The sequence below is a fragment of the Sprattus sprattus genome, assembly GCF_963457725.1.
Source record: "Sprattus sprattus genome assembly, chromosome: 13".
Taxonomy (NCBI): domain Eukaryota; kingdom Metazoa; phylum Chordata; class Actinopteri; order Clupeiformes; family Clupeidae; genus Sprattus; species Sprattus sprattus.
Window position 1 is genome coordinate 9,681,980 of NC_137911.1, and position 16,240 is coordinate 9,698,219.

General features: G+C 44.4%; 2 protein-coding genes across 2 annotated transcripts in view; both read left to right on the plus strand.

Annotated features, from left to right (window-relative positions):
- eml1 (EMAP like 1) overlaps positions 1 to 15,879 on the plus strand; it is a 44,850-nt gene extending 28,971 nt beyond the window's left edge. The window contains exons 5-22 of the mRNA XM_080849770.1: positions 222 to 250; positions 5,641 to 5,770; positions 7,491 to 7,640; positions 9,187 to 9,256; positions 9,469 to 9,579; positions 9,818 to 9,913; positions 10,223 to 10,357; positions 10,504 to 10,603; positions 11,508 to 11,659; positions 12,289 to 12,414; positions 13,098 to 13,229; positions 13,718 to 13,785; positions 14,182 to 14,270; positions 14,529 to 14,626; positions 14,755 to 14,842; positions 15,013 to 15,108; positions 15,421 to 15,551; positions 15,727 to 15,879. Coding sequence (XP_080705896.1) covers positions 222 to 250; positions 5,641 to 5,770; positions 7,491 to 7,640; positions 9,187 to 9,256; positions 9,469 to 9,579; positions 9,818 to 9,913; positions 10,223 to 10,357; positions 10,504 to 10,603; positions 11,508 to 11,659; positions 12,289 to 12,414; positions 13,098 to 13,229; positions 13,718 to 13,785; positions 14,182 to 14,270; positions 14,529 to 14,626; positions 14,755 to 14,842; positions 15,013 to 15,108; positions 15,421 to 15,551; positions 15,727 to 15,852 — 1,927 coding nt within the window. The 3' untranslated portion in view covers positions 15,853 to 15,879. The remainder of the gene's footprint in view (positions 1 to 221; positions 251 to 5,640; positions 5,771 to 7,490; positions 7,641 to 9,186; positions 9,257 to 9,468; positions 9,580 to 9,817; positions 9,914 to 10,222; positions 10,358 to 10,503; positions 10,604 to 11,507; positions 11,660 to 12,288; positions 12,415 to 13,097; positions 13,230 to 13,717; positions 13,786 to 14,181; positions 14,271 to 14,528; positions 14,627 to 14,754; positions 14,843 to 15,012; positions 15,109 to 15,420; positions 15,552 to 15,726) is intronic.
- ltk (leukocyte receptor tyrosine kinase) overlaps positions 1 to 16,240 on the plus strand; it is a 304,552-nt gene that overhangs the window by 252,632 nt on the left and 35,680 nt on the right. The window lies entirely within an intron of this gene.

Genomic DNA, 16,240 nt, shown 5'->3' on the forward strand with positions numbered 1-16,240 from the left:
GTGTGTGTGTGTGTGTGTGTGTGTGTGTGTGTGTGTGTGTGTGTGTGTGTGTGTGTGTGTGTGTGTGTGTGTGTGTGTGTGTGTGTGTGTGTGTGTGTGTGTGTGTGTGTGTGTGTGTGTGTGTGTGTGTGTGTGTGTGTGTGTGTGTGTGTGTGTGTGTGTGTGACCCACCTCCCCTCAGCTGACTCATTCTGACCACCTATTTTCCACTCACCCTGCAGCAAATTGAAGGAGCCAGTATTCAATGCAGGTAAGATTGAGGTGCCCTGCTGTCAGTGTGTTGTGAATAGCTATCAGTGGGCCTGCAGTGAGACTCACCCCAATATTACCCTCACTATGATCATTGCCCTAAGTGCCTATTGAGCTATGCTGGAGAGAAACAAAAAGAAAAGAAGGAATAGAAAATGACAGATTTGACAGCTGCATTAAAGTAATGCATTATTGGGAATTAGTTGTGCTTCACTGCATGCTGTATTTAACATTTAACAGTTATAAATCGGCTGAAAGAGAGAGAGAGAGAGAGAGAGAGAGAGAGAGAGAGAGAGAGATGGGGCATCCAAAGCAGCATACACTCACACACACACACACACACACACACACACACACACACACACACACACACACACACACACACACACTGTATATTTTAAAACCATTTAGATTAAGGTGTTTACATGTATCTGTTGCTGCATTTTGGCATTTTTATCATCATACATTATTATCATTAATATAAAATAAGGAGGCATAGCATGCCCTCTTAATAATGATGAGTGTTTAATGAAACAAACCCAGGGCTTGATCATTTGAGGGTAATGGACTGATAAACCACTGCTATGTGTAGTGTAATGTAACGTGCTGTGATGTACTGTGCTGGAATAATAGCACACCAAGTTTAGTTGTTTAAATGACATATCACAACACTACCCAACATCCCATGAATCCTTCATTCAGCTCATTTCCTCATTCATCCCCACCCTCATTTCCCATCATGCTCTCTTTTCCCATCTCTGTTAACCCTTTTATCATTGGGCATCTTCTCCACTCCAATTAACAATTACTCCGGTCGGCTCCCAGAAGGAAGCATGTAACTGTATTGATTAGTATTTAAAGGAATCAAATCTCTCAGCGATATTGATTGATGTACTGCAAGCTGGTGTACTAGCTCTGGAAATGCCTGCTGGCTAGTTAACTATCACAGGCTGTTCTAATCAGCCTATCAGTCTCCCGTGTAAGGATGTGAGGGATTTTTGTAGACAGGTCGTGAGTGATGGAGTCGGTAAAGATGGCCCAACCGATCCAGCTGGCCTCCAGCGGCAATTAAAATGCCACGGAGGAACGGCAATAACATGCAGCCGTTAATCCCAGCAGAAAGGAACTCTTGTGTGTGCCAGCCAGAATATGCACATAAATATTGCATCTCATTCCACGACCTTCGGCATATTAATAGGTGCTTGACCTGCCCACACGAAAGCCATTCTCCTTATTAAATAAAATAAATGGATGCATGTATTCATAATCTTGTTTGTTTTTAATTTATTATTTAAGCCCAATACAATGCCAGTAAATGACAACATCAGGTTGTATTCTGGCCTTTAAATGATTTGTACATCAAAATCAAAAGAGGCGCTACATTTTGACAGTGAAAAGCATATTGTGTAAGAAACGGTTCATGGGTACTTCCATGGTCTTTAGGGGAGCACCATGAAAGTTTATGTATGGAGATTTATGGGATATGTATGTATTCAAGAAATGAATATGTTTTCTTTTAATAAGACTTTTTTTACGTAGTCCACAATAAGTAAACACAATAGCATCCAAAACATCGCATTAATATAATTTTGACCCTGAAGCCAAAGTGAGCTTTAGCTTGTTTGACTGCACCACAGGGATCTCTCCGTGTTGGAATTCTGATGAAATAAAGCAGGAAATGTGTAAACTCATAGCAGTGCTTGCTGGTTTGCTGGCTGAAGGCAATGTTCTCTCAGCGTCTCTGCTCATATCTCAGCACCCCAGAAGACTTCTGCAGACAGCACAGAACTTCTGCAGAATAATAACTCGAGACTGCTGCTTTTGCCTACAAATATAATATAATATCAATATAATGCTACAAAGTGGCATTTTAGGTCATTGAAACTGTTATTTCCTGACTTAATATTCCAAATTAATTTCCAGAACAAGATAAGATTGAAAAGTATTTGTCTCTTTATCCATGTTTTATATTTATATCACCCTGCTAGTATACCTTGATTGATTAACATTAGCTGTAAATGTATGTCTATAAATAAGACATTCAACAATCATTAAAATAGAATGACCTCATTAAATGAGTGTGGTACATCTATATAGCTTAGGCTGATATGTTTGGTTAATAAGCTAATTAAAATAATTGTTTCCAATCTGACGAGTCTGTTACAGCATAATTATACCCCAAGTGAGCATAGTCCAACCCAATGGGGCAACAATTCACCACCAAAAAAGGGGGGAAAAAAACTCATAGCAGACTTTCCTCTGGTGCCGTACACTTCTCCAGGCTTGCATGTCAAACTAAGCATGGGAGTGCTGCATTAGTTAGTCAGCCTATTCGCCAAGCCAGGGAATAAAACACGAGCCAGCAAGCTGAGTTCGGCCCCTCAGGTTCCACCCAGTTTTAATGATCACGCTGGGCAGCTGATTAATTGAAATTATCAACGCGATGCCATCTTTCCTGTGTTAAGTGAATTAGCCTAACGCAAAATCTGTCGGAGGTGAGGACTGATAATTAGGACTAGAGCTGAGGGCTACAGACAACCCCCCTCTTACCCCCTCCTCCCCCTGGTGGGGTTGAGGGGTAGTGTAGTACTTGTGATGGGGGGGGGTGGGGGAGGGGTTGATTGTGGGAGCCCTGATGATGAACATCAGGATGGGTTCTCTCCCCCTCTCTCTCCCTCTTTCACTCCCTCTCTCTCCCATGGACTCATGTGGTTTTGTCTCTGTCTCTGTCCGCTCGTAAGGGATGCGCCGTGTGACCCACTGCAAAGGTAGGCCCAGCTCCCCTCTCTCCCCACCTCCTTCCTGACTCACCCATTCAGCATCCAGGGACTCTAAGGCCAAAAGACACCCACAGTCTCCTGTATTCAACCGAGTGCTATTAAACAAAGCCTCTTTCACAGCACAACTCTGCAACTGATGTTGAGTTATGCTCTCATGAGAACATGGACAGACCTTCAGGTCCTGTGTTTTTTCAGTACTATAAATAAAAAATGAATTAAACTAAAACACATGGGGAAGTGCTGGCTTCATGGGGCTGGCTGAGCTGACTCATCTTTCCCCGCATGAGTCAGTGAGACCAGAGTTACTCACCCAAAGCACCATGGACACGTTTAACCCAAACCTGAGCTTCAGCCAGCAATGATACCGTCCATCGCTGGACTCTGACTCAGACTGTGTCCTTGGCCTTAGAATGTCCCGCAGTGGATGCTGAGATGAAGTGGCCCTTCAGGGAAGAGGTGGAGGCCCACGGGGAAGGGTTTGGTTGATGTGTGTGGTAGCCGTAGCAATCCTCTCCACCCCTCTCCAAACACAGACGCAAAATACAAACAGTGTGCAGTGGACTGACGAGCACATTTCCCTTTAACTCCTCCCTCCCCAAGTACGCACACCAGGCGCTATTGCCACAGCCTGGGTTGAATTGCAGTGATTTGCCATAATAAATGCCCCACTCAGCTCTTTAACCAGTGTGAGTGATTGCCACCTTCACAGAGAAGTGTTTGTACTCACTGCGGCGCTTACTGTATGCCACCTCTATCTCTTTCTCTCTGTCTCTCTGTCTCTTTCTCTCTCTCTCTCTCTGTCGCCATGGGAACTCTCGCCGAGTCCTGGCATTTTCCCTTAGACAACTGGGAGCCGTTGACTTCCAGTGTCAAGCAGCACAAATGCCAACCGCTTGTATGCTCACAAGCTTCGTGGGGATTTCTCTTTTGTAGTTAAACTGTACAGTTAGTTTGCTTGCCCCCCAGTCTTTTCAGCATGTGCTGTACTGCAGACTCTTTACAGACTGGCTGTTGAATGGCTTGAGTTTGCTACATTATGTGAACACTAGAATCTCTGTTTTTGTGTATATGACATGGTATCAGTAAGTGAGGTGGTTTTGCAGACTAGCGGCTCTAAAGGTCCATCTCTGGTCCCAAATAGACAGAACGCTCTTGCTCTTTACCCAAATAGTCCACCCGTACATGACATTTACCACTCTGAAGCTACTGTTTTGTGTTGTGACTTAGAACATTATCAGCCTTAACCATAGTGAGTGTTTCTATATAAAGACTCAAATTCCCAGAATCCCTTTGCCCATCCAAACTCCCTCAGACCAGTCGTGCCCCAGTAGGTAGACTACCCCGTGCCAGTCCTGTGTTTTGTGGTCGTTGTGGTGGCGTGAAAACACATACAGACACCTCAAAGAAAAAATGACATCTGACCAATGTCTACCGTTATATGCCCCCTGCTCCTCCTTTTGCCCCCCTCTTCTCTCTTCTCATTGGCCCCTTTTACAAACCTCACCGCTTCACCTTAGTAACCGTGCAGATCTATCTCAACCCGTCAAAAAGGACTGGATCCACTGAGGCGCCCAAATCCTCAGACGCCGCCGCTGTGGTCACCAGCCGCCCCGCTAACGCCACGCCGGAGAACGCCAAGAGTGCGTCTGACAAGGCGTCCCGGCCCGGAGGCAGAAAGGCGCCCCCGTTCAGCCTGCCCCTCCGAAAGTGTCCCAGTCAGATGTCCTACTCGCCCTTAGACACCCCTAGTTACAGGAGCCCCATAAAGTCCCCTAGCCAGTACTTTCAGATATGTTACTAAAAAATTAAAAAAAACTTGTTTCAGTAGTTTACCTTAAATGTTGGTAGGAATAGCTCACAGTGTCTGGAGGACTTTTTCATTTTTCTCTTTTTTTAAACATCTGTCTCTCCATAAGCGTTTTTTTTGTGTGTGTCTTTGTGTGTGTGTGTGTTTGGGTGAAACATTAACTTTGCATCTGACCTTTTGATTTATGTTTTGTTGCATTGGTTGGGATTGTCCCAGTTTTGTTTATGTCTACTACATTTGTCCCGATTCTTGCTCTGTCTGTACATAACACAGCGTTCTTTCTTCAATGCTGTCATGTTCAGTGCATAGAGTATGTACAGTGCAGTACATTCTACAGCCAAATTAACATCAGAAGCTTGCTGTTTTACGTTTTCCCCCTTTCTGTCTGTCTCCATGTTCACTGGATTGTTCATCAAATGCCTAATAAATTGATTCAGAACGGGCCACAAGCTCTACTTTGGCTTTGCTTTCATTTTTTTACCCCTTTCCTTTTAACACACAAGCTTTAGTTTTAACATGTGAACTGTGAGCCAAGCACTTAAAATCCCCAGATCCCGAGAGGAAGGAGTAATTATCTTCATCCCTTTCTCATCACCTGTCTGCTTTAATCTTCCACTCATCTGTTTGTCTCTACGCTTCCTCTCTCTCACTCTCTCTCCCTCACTCTCTCTAATGCATCCCTTTCCTCGCCATTCTCCACATCAATAACAATAACGCCACACCCGCAACTGCCTGCCACACATACACCTGCGAGCAAGCCCCGCGGAAACTGCAGCCTGAATTTCTGTGTTGCCTGTTTTGTAGAAGAAGGGTATGTCAAAATGTATTTGAAGGGACGGCCCATTACCATGTACATGCCCAAAGACCTGGTGGACTCCTACTCCCTGGAGGCCAAAGCTGAGCTGCCGCCCAGGAAGCTGAAGCTGGATTGGGTGTATCCTTTTTTTCCCTCCTGCTTACTGTGTCCTCGTGTGAACTCATGTGATTTATTCAGGGGGTTCCAGTTTTTGAATGTCATACTCGAAGATGAGGATCAATGAGAATGCTACTTTTTCACAAAAATGTTACAAGGTACAATGTGTTAGGTTATAAATGATATATTGTTGTAACTTTGTAAGACAATGCTGAAAAGGATAAGCATTTGGCTATTTCTGAGCTAGTAATTGTACCGATATGCACTCTCATCTCTAATGGACATTTAATGTAATATAGTCCATTTTCTACATCTGTTAATTTGATAAAAGACATGTAGGGAAATACATTGAAAACCCTTGCAGAGAGGCCATGTAAAAAGTGGGCTGTGTTCCTCTGCCTGGCCACCTCTGTGGCAGTGTGTTTGTATGCCAGATGTGGTTGGGAGGCATCACATGACTCAAAGCATGAACACAGTCTGTGTGTCTCTCTGTCACAGTTTGGAGGTCAAGCAGCACCCCCCAAGGGATTCTCCCCATGCTCCATGCCTCCTCCTCCTCCTCTTCCTCCTCCTCTTCCTCCTCCTCCTCCTTCTCCTTCTCCTTCCAGTTCAGATGATGTACAATATATTGAACCACACAGGCAGAGGCAGAGACCATGACTGAATAGCAACTTTTGGCAATCCTGTTTTCCATGCATGTATTCTGCAGCACCCTGCTCCACTCTGTGAGCTGGACACGCTCATCCAGTTAGGGGAGGGCATCTGGGTGGACAAGGGCAGCCAATGGCCCAGAATCCTTTAGGATTCGTGGAGGAGGAAGAGGAGAATGTAATAAAAGCCTGTCTTTCTCAATTCTCCTCCAGTCACATCAAGCACCACCGAAAAAATGGATTATAAAATACTTGGGAATGAATAAAAAGTGTGTGTGTATGTGTGTGTGTGTGCGCGCGTATTGAATTTTATGTGTGTGTGTGTGTGTGTGTGTGCGCGTATTACATTACACAGTGTGTGTGTGTGTATTTGTGTGTATGTGTGCATGTGAGCGTGTTAGCTTGCCCTTACATATATGTGTCTGTACACATGGTTGTGTGTATGTGTGTGTGTGTGTCTGTCTGTCTGTCTGTATGTATGTGTGTGTGTGGTAGGGCAGTGTAAGAGGGAAATATTTGGCATAGTGCTGAGGTGATGATGCAGAGACGTGTTGGTTATTAGGGACTCGGTGTCCAGACAGGGGGCGCATCTCTGGGGCATCCAGAAATGAGAAACTGGACCATACTTAAAAAGCAATGAGAAATAAACCCCATCTGACCTCCACTCCACCAAATGCAGAGGAGCGAACAAGACAGGAGAAAAGTTCAGGGTGGGAGAGAGTGTGGAGAATGAAAGAAAAGTTAAAGTGAACTGTCATTAGAGAGCCCTGGAGGAGGCACAAAAACACCCACACCCACATTCATGAGCTTTTTGAGAGCGATGCACACTATGCCACTGAAATGATAGATTCGAATGAGACAAACAGTGATAAACACATCATGAAATGGCATAATTGAGATACATGATGAAATTAGTTTTGCTTGCGTGTGTTTGTGTGCGAGTGTGAAGCCAAAGAGAGAATGCCAATTTGCAAACTAAAGGAAATTACAACGCGGCCTAATGAAATAAGCCCGGCAGTTGGATCCATTAGGCAGACGTCCAGTCATGGTCATTTGCTGTACCGGTCGTTTGGCTCTTGACTTATGCCCAGATATGGCTACCGGGGGCGAGACTGTCGCTCTAACCTGTATCTGCTGCCCACGGGGGAGACGGTGTACTTCATCGCCTCTGTGGTGGTCCTGTACAACGTGGACGAGCAGCTGCAGAGACACTACACCGGCCACACGGATGACATCAAGTGGTAAGAGACAGACACGCACACGAGCCACTGCATGATGCCCAGATCTTGTATCTATCTGTCTGGTCCACAAAGCACCTCATGTGTGACAATGTGTGTATATATATATAAATAAAAAAATATATAATTGTCACTTCAATTCAATATACAGAATATCTGTATATATACTGTATATATCAGATAGAATAAGTAGTATGAGGTATTGAAGTAGTATACCTTTGTTGCACTCAATCAACCATGACAATGATTACTCCTGTACCTCCTTGCTCAAGAACTGTTGTTATTACTGTTACAAATCAAGATGCTTTACACAGGAAACAAAAGCTTCAGTCTTTACCCCCTGCACACTGTCATTGTCCCTTTTACTGTATTACAGACAGTATTTCAACCCCAGAAAGTATCCTCAGCATGTTTACCCCTATCCAGGTTAGCTACTGATCTAGCATCACCAGTCCATTGTTTACTCATGGCTTATGGCTCGTGTGTAATGCTAAACATTCATGAGCGCTGAGATAAATAAATTGAGTGTATGAATTATGAACATCAGATGTTGGCTTTAATTATAATCTTTCAGGCTGTCAGGGTGAAACTAGGTACTCAAATGAGTCTGACCTATGTGGAAGATTTGACAGAGCTGCAGAGTTCAGTAATTATATTTTTGCAAATGTACTGCATAGTTGTGTATTATTGTACAACATACAACATCATTTGAACATGGCCTACACACACACTCTCTCTCTCTCTCTCTCTCTCTGTCCCTCTCTCTCTCTCACTCTCTCTGTCACACACTCACACACATCACCCTGTTTGGTATTCTCACACACAACCCTTCAACTAACCTCATTTAATGAGAGTAGTACAGCAAACCCACTCTCCGTCTCCGTGTGTTTTCTCTCCCCCTCCTGCGGCCTCCAGACAGGTAATTATCTCCAGGCGAGCGCGGGTGAGCAGGGCGACCTCGGTTGTAATGAGGTGCTGTGCTAATGGCCAGCACGTAGGCAGGGCTATCGTCTGCCTGTGCCCCGCTGTCAGTCAGTCAGTCAGTGATGAGCCTCTGTACAATGAGAGCTGAGTCATATCACCGCCCTCCTCACCTGCCCATCACCTGATCAGGTTGATGCTCCATCTAAGAGATAGACAGGCTCCTGGCACTGCGAGTTCTTTCAGTGTCGGCGGCTCTGACGGGTGGCTGTGGTGAAACGGTGGAGGAGAGATACAGAGAGAGAAAGAGAGGGCTGGTTTAAGAGAGGCTGTGTTAAAGTGTGAACACTGAAAGAGGAGGTTATTCTGAAGATTACACTGTATTGACCTGTGTTAAGTGGTGTAATTCTTTAAGGGCGGTGTGCTACTCTTGCCAAAGGAATACAGTTGGACAGTAAGAAGACAGTACAAACACTTTCTTATTGCCATAGTGATGAAGTCAGTTAGGGAGGATTGTTTCTTCATAAATATAAAAACATATTGTCAGAATTACATGAAGTGATGTATCAAATGGAAGTGATTTAATTGTAAAGAACACATTTCACTTTAATTTTGTCTTTCTTAACAGCCTGGCTGTCCATCCTGATAAAATCACCATAGCGACAGGTCAAGTGGCTGGCACCTCTTCAGATGGCAAAGTAAGGGTCTCCTGTCTCTCTCTCTCACAAAATCAAGACATCTTCACCCAAAATACAGCACATGATATTTTAATGTCGTTTTGCCAAATGTATTCAGATCTATATTCTATATCAGATATATGATTGTATTCTGTTTTGTTGTGCTGTATTCTGTTTAATAAGACGAGATCTAGCACTCCGTTGTGTCTCTAATGGCTTGTGTGTTTTGGCAGCAGCTGGCTCCACATGTGCGGGTCTGGGACTCTGTGAGTCTGAACACCCTTCATGTGCTGGGCACCGGATTCTTCGACCGAGCTCTCGTCTGCCTGGCCTTCTCAAAATCGGTAGGGCTGATGGGTGTGTCATTGAAATACTGACGATAGCATAACAAATAATTTAGTCCATTTAGTCGTAAGCTTTATCGTATAAAATTTGAAGCATGGTTTATTAAATCACGTTGAGTCCTGTGTCAAAAATAAAAACATTTAGCAATGCATTTGCCAATACTACGTATGTTACAACATTTTCCGTATGACAAATAGATCTTTTGAGATAAGTAATGAGTCTCTTGTGGTTGTGCAGAATGGAGGCAGCACGCTATGTGTGGTGGACGACTCCAATGATCACGTTCTGTCTGTGTGGGACTGGCAGAGAGAGGAGCGCCTGGCTGAGGTCAAGGTGAGAGTTCAAAGGTCATCTGTTGAGATGTGGGTATACAATCATCATTGTCTGGACACTATCAGATATAGCTGTTTAAAGCATTGTTAAAATTTCCCAGTATGCTAATATTATACCCTTTGTTACACAGTAGTATATTTCAGTGAATGTTTCCTACATTATTGTGATCAATGGGGTCTACAATATAATCTTTTTTATGGCTGGGGTACATGGGATCATTACAAGTTGCCTACAGCATATTGAACAGCAATAAAAGTGTTTCTCTGGCTCCTTCATTGATTTCCTCAACCTCCGGTCTCCCACCTGCAGTGCTCCAATGAGTCTGTGTTCGCAGCAGATTTCCATCCCACAGACGCAAATATCATTGTGACTTGTGGAAAATCCCACCTGTATTTCTGGGCACTGGAGAGGGGGACACTTGTCAAAAAGCAAGGACTGTTTGAGGTGTGAACCAAATCTAACACATATAATGGTGGAACACGTGATAGAAATGTATAACACTAGCGTTTTGACTTGTTTGATCATTTGTGTGTACATATATTCCACTGCAGCATAAAAAGTAAAATATGACATGTTTATGTTTCTTGCAGAAACAAGAGAAGCCCAAGTTTGTCTTGTGTGTGACTTTTTCAGAAAATGGCGACGCCATAACTGGAGACTCCAGTGGAAATATACTTGTGTGGGGAAAAGGTAAAACAGAATGGGACAAGTGCGATAGAGAGAAAAAAAGCAAGAGAAGGGGGGGGGAGAGCAAGAGGAGGAAAGAGAGAAAAAAAGGGCATAAGAGAGATGTATTACTTTGGTGTAAAGAAACCTTGAATGCGAAACCAAAAGGCTCAGATCTACAATACTTTCTCGGCTGGGGGTCACATTTTCTCTTTTTCTCATTTACTTGTACATCAAAACAGGTAGAAATCTTTTAATGTCTTCCCCTTGAAGTTTACCTCTCTCTCACAACATGACAGTAGTGGTGGAGGCCTTGTGATGCTGATGCTGCTGCCCATAGCCTTACTCTTTACACACTCTCATCAAAGAGCTCTTTTCAGCACGCATGGGTTCAGTGCAGGGTCACACACACCACAGTCACACATACCACTGTCAGTGTTCTGTAAGAGCCTCCTGGTCGACTATAGTGTGTGCATGTATTTTTGTACTGGATGTGGTAAGGTGTATGTTTGCAAGTGTGTGTGTGTGTGGGACAGAGAGAGAGAGAGAGAGAGAGAGAGAGAGAGATTATGTGTTTGTACAAGTGAAAGCTAAAGAATGATAGTGTGTGTGTATGCATGAAAGGGCAAGAATGGATTTGTGTGTGTGTGTGTGAGAGAGAGAGAGAAACAAAGAGTGTGTGTGTGTATATGTGTGTGTGACAGTTAGAGTGTTAGGGGGGTGTTTTTTGTGATGAAAGACCGTGAGAGAGACGGTGTGTGTTGGTGTGCATGCATGTGAGGGAGGGAGCAAGTGTGTGTGGGTGTATGTGTGTGTGAGAGATACAGTGAGTGTTTGTGTGTGTGTGTGTGTGTGTGTGTGTGTGTGTGTGCATTCATGAACACTCCTGGAAAGACTTTTTGTGTGTGTGTGTCTGTCTGTTTCACAGGCACTAATCGCATTAGCCACGCCATTCAGGGGGCGCACGAGGGGAGCATCTTCGCCCTGTGCATGCTCCGAAACGGCACGCTGGTGTCTGGGGGGAAGGACCGCAGGCTCATCTCCTGGGACGGAAACTACCAGCAGATTCAGACGGTTGAGGTGAGTGACCTTTCCCCCACCACAGCGGCCTGCTATCGGTTGACTTTAGGACCAGTTTGGAGATTGGGACATGGTGTTTTGGACTAGTGGCTCTTGGTATTCAGGGAAAGTTGAAAAGAAGCAAAAGTGGCAACACATGGCATACATTTTTACCACAAGCATCTTTTGAACTCTGGTTAGGTTGTGAGAGACAAAGAGGATAGTCATTTCTCATTAGAGGATTTGAGGGCAGCTTGCTGTTCAGTGTGTTAGATGAATGCCTATGGTCATCACTCTCCCTGCAGTGCTTTGAATTTTCTCAGACATGCCATTACAGTTTCCTCATCTGTTCTGCTTTGAGTGGGGCTATCATTACTTCAGGAGTTCTCACAGTTCTTAAATTGAGCTGCTTAATGACACTTTAATGGGGAATGTCATAATGGATAGGCACCCTGCTGGTACTTACAATTTACATCGAAATTGGGCAAGATTCTTTGTCATTTCTTTTCACACGCACACGCACACGCATACATACACACACACATGCATGCGCGCAAACACAAACACACACATGCATGAACCCATACACAGACACACACATTTGAATGTCAGTTGCATCCCATTACCTTCTCTACTCTATGTCTCCCCAGGTCCCTGAGCTGAACGGCCCAGTTCGCACGGTTGCAGAGGGCCGGGGTGACAGTGTTCTCATAGGAACCACCAAAAACTATGTTCTTCAAGGCAGCCTTGATGGCGAGTTCATCCCCATAACACAGGTGCGAATACACACAATACACTTTCTGATTAGCAGACAATCTGGTCCTCACTGAGCCTTTCCCTAACCTAAATCAGTTAATATATGGCGTAGGACTCTTCTGTGAAGAGTGTTGATATTCCATCACTCTGCTGCTACACATTTGACTCAAGCGATTGGAAACAGCAGCTGTGCATATGACACATGACTGGGTGACTTCGTCATCATCTCTTTGATCACTGAAATAACAAGCTAATTTTCTCACCTCACTGAAACTTCCTTCATGCACATGTTCGAAAATAAAACAACTTTGCGGCACATCTGCCAAGGATTACACAGCCCCATCCAGGTACAGCCAAACCCTCAGGAGAGGATGCTGGGATGTGGAGATAATAGACTTGGCAGATTTCAAATGACTGGGGGTGTTTTTCTCATTACGAAAGGCAGGCTTACTGTTTGTGCATGATGGAGAATTCACAGAAAGCTCCTCGACTGTAAAAATAAAATAAAACACAGAATCAGAATCACTTACAAAAGGAGTTATGAGAATACAAATTATATAGTAATGCTTGTAATGTGGTCCATCAGAAAAGTGAAAGAGCGGTACCATACCATTTGGATCTCAAGAGCAAAGCACATTTTACCACCAGTTTGCCACTCGTTTACCTTATTTGATTGCGTCCCTATTGTCCACCTCTGTCCCAGGGACACACCGATGAGCTGTGGGGTTTGGCGGTTCATCCACTGAAGCAGCAGTTCCTCACCTGTGGCCATGACAAGCATGTGTGTCTGTGGGACTCGCTCTCCCACCAACCCATCTGGACCAAGACCATGGAGGTACCAGTGCAACACATGCACATACAAAAAGACATAGACAAAGACACCCAGGCTGGTGTCATAGACAAATACATAAACAGGCACTCTCACTCTGTCATACACACTCTCCCTCTCTCTCTCTCTCTGTCTCTCTCTCTCTCTCTCTTTGTCTCACACACACACTTAATATTTTCAGTGTATTTCCAGTGTTCTGATTATTCCTTCTCATCATGCCTTTGGATGTTACTTCTATAATTGAAAACACTATCTTATCACTGCCTCATACAAATTTCCTCCCATTTCAAACATGCTTTGACAACTAGCGGCATTCTTTATTATCAACTCGCTCACTGCCCTCACAGTCTGCAATTACCATATCATAAATTGCCACCAAAAGCATAATCAGACTCTGATGTGCACATAAGTCATGTGTGGGGGAGTTGGGGGGGTTCTTGCAGGGGTGTGATGACTGTTGGGCTAAACAGGCTTTTGATCTTCCCGGCAAACAGGATGCTGTCCAGTCTTCTGGATTTCACCCATCAGGTTCTGTGGTTGCCATAGGAACGCAGATGGGCAGGTGAGAGGAGGGATTTTTATTTTTCATGACCAGTTGATAAGATCCTTTCTAAATGTTAATGTCAGGTGTGGAATGGGAAACTGTCAAAATGAACTGCCATACGTTGCTGAAAATGAGAATGCACATCATAATTTCGTAAAGAGAGGAGCATTACGGTGTAATCCCTTTACCCTCAATACAAGTTTGGGGTCTACACCGTATGTGTGTGGCTTGTTTTAACCTAGCTTCTCGTAAAAAGCAAAATGATTTTCCACCGGGATTTCAGTAAGCCAGAAGCCCGTAAAGTGGCAGATGTTCCCTTGATTGTGTTACGGGTTTTATTCGCCATGAGGGAGACGGCTGAGAGAACTGATGCTCAAAGATGGGTCCTTCACTGATAAATAACCCATTTTACAGATGGCTTGTTCTGGACACTGAGACCAAGGATCTGGTGACGGTTCACACAGACGGGAACGAGCAGCTGTCTGTAATGCGATTTTCACCTGGTAAGGGCCCAGATTCCATCCTTTTCATTTCATCACTGGACTCCTTTCAGATATCAAATACAGACGTACATTAATGAATGAAGAGCCTTTAATAAAGATGTTTGTAATGAATAAATGGATGAATAAACATGAATGAATGAATGAAATAATCAAAGTGAAAAAGTCTGAAAGAGAAGAACGTGCCATGTTTGAATCACAACAGTGTTTTGGTTCATTCATATGTTTATGCATCAGCATGTCTCCACCTACTGTTTGCAGATGGTAATTTCCTGGCCATCGGATCACATGACAACTACATCTACATCTATGCTGTAGCTGAGAATGGAAAGAAGTACAGCCGAGTTGGGAAGTGCTCAGTGAGTGTCCTTCTCTTTTAATTTGTCTTGTATTCATTATAGATGGTCACATTTATATTCAGTTCTGAGTTCTTGCATTGAGTTTTCTCATGAAAAAAAACTTGTAAAACTCTATCTATATCTATCAGGGACACTCGAGCTTCATTACACACCTAGATTGGTCGATGGACTCCCAGTACCTCGTCTCCAACTCGGGAGACTACGAGATACTGTACTGTAAGTACACACACACACACACACACACACACACACACACACACACACACACACACACACACACACTCACCAGCATTTGCTCCTTTACACGAGTGTCTAATCCAGGGTTAATAAGGAGGACCTTCACGTGTGTTTATTTGATGTCCTCATATGTTTCTCCCCCAATGCAGGGATTCCATCTGTTTGCAAGCAGGTGGTGAGTGTAGAGACGACCCGCGACATCCCATGGGCCTCCTACACCTGCACACTGGGCTTCCTCGTGTTCGGTGAGGCTGCTGCGTCTGAATGCTGAGAGTGTCAACATCACACAGCCGATTTGTTTAATTAGGGATCAAGAGACAAATTACCACAATTCCCAGTAGAATGACTCATTATAAACAAATTAATGGGATCTTTTTTTGTACTATTCCTCGGGTGATGTCGGTGTATGTGACAGTTACATCTCCACATGCTTATCCAGTCCTAACTCTGTACCGTCCTGAGGCTTTACGCGGTTGAGTTTTGGTATTGGCACTCGGTGCGAGGCATTGGCACTGGATGCTGGGCATTGGCACTGATTTGCTCCCTCTCTCTGGCAGGACTTTGGCCCGAGGGCTCCGACGGCACAGACATCAACGCCGTGTGCAGGTCTCATGAGGGCAGGCTGCTCGTTACCGGGGACGACTTTGGGAAAGTCCACCTCTTTGCCTTCCCCTGCTCACAGTTTCGAGTAAGTAGGCTTGCCCTCATAATTTCCTGAGAGGGTTGCCTTATTGGCAGTATGGCTCCATAGCCTCGAAATATTAGAGGTTTTGGCCTCTACTGACAATATGTCTGTCAGTTAGTACTATCAGTACTAACCCAAGCACCTCTGTCTGTTTTGCCCTCTCTCCTTTTCTCATCAGGCACCAAGTCATATTTACGGTGGGCACAGCAGTCATGTGACCAACGTCACCTTCCTTTTTGATGACAGTCACCTGGTGTCGACTGGTGGGAAGGACATGAGCATCATGCAGTGGCGGATAGTGTAAGGCTGAGCCTTCTGCCAAGCAAGTACACATCCAGGATAACCCAGGAGGAAAGCAGGGAGGGCCCCAGGACTTTTCTAGAAGTTTCTCCTGCGCATGGATCAATGACAGGGGATAGGAGGGGGGGGGGGGGGGGGGGGGGAGAATAAAGACTTTTACAACAACCACTAGTGGATTATAATGGTTACAGCAGGCATTGTCTATCGTTATAAAGTTTTTCTTTGTCGTTTGGTTTCTGTTGTTTGGATTTCACAACTCAGGAAACCTTGTAGTTGAAGCAAAGCAAAGGACATGGATCTACATGTTCTCTTTGCTTCCAGAATGATGGCTTCAGACTCCCTGAAACCACCCCGCCTTGAAAAACAACAACAACAACAAAAAGAAACTTCTT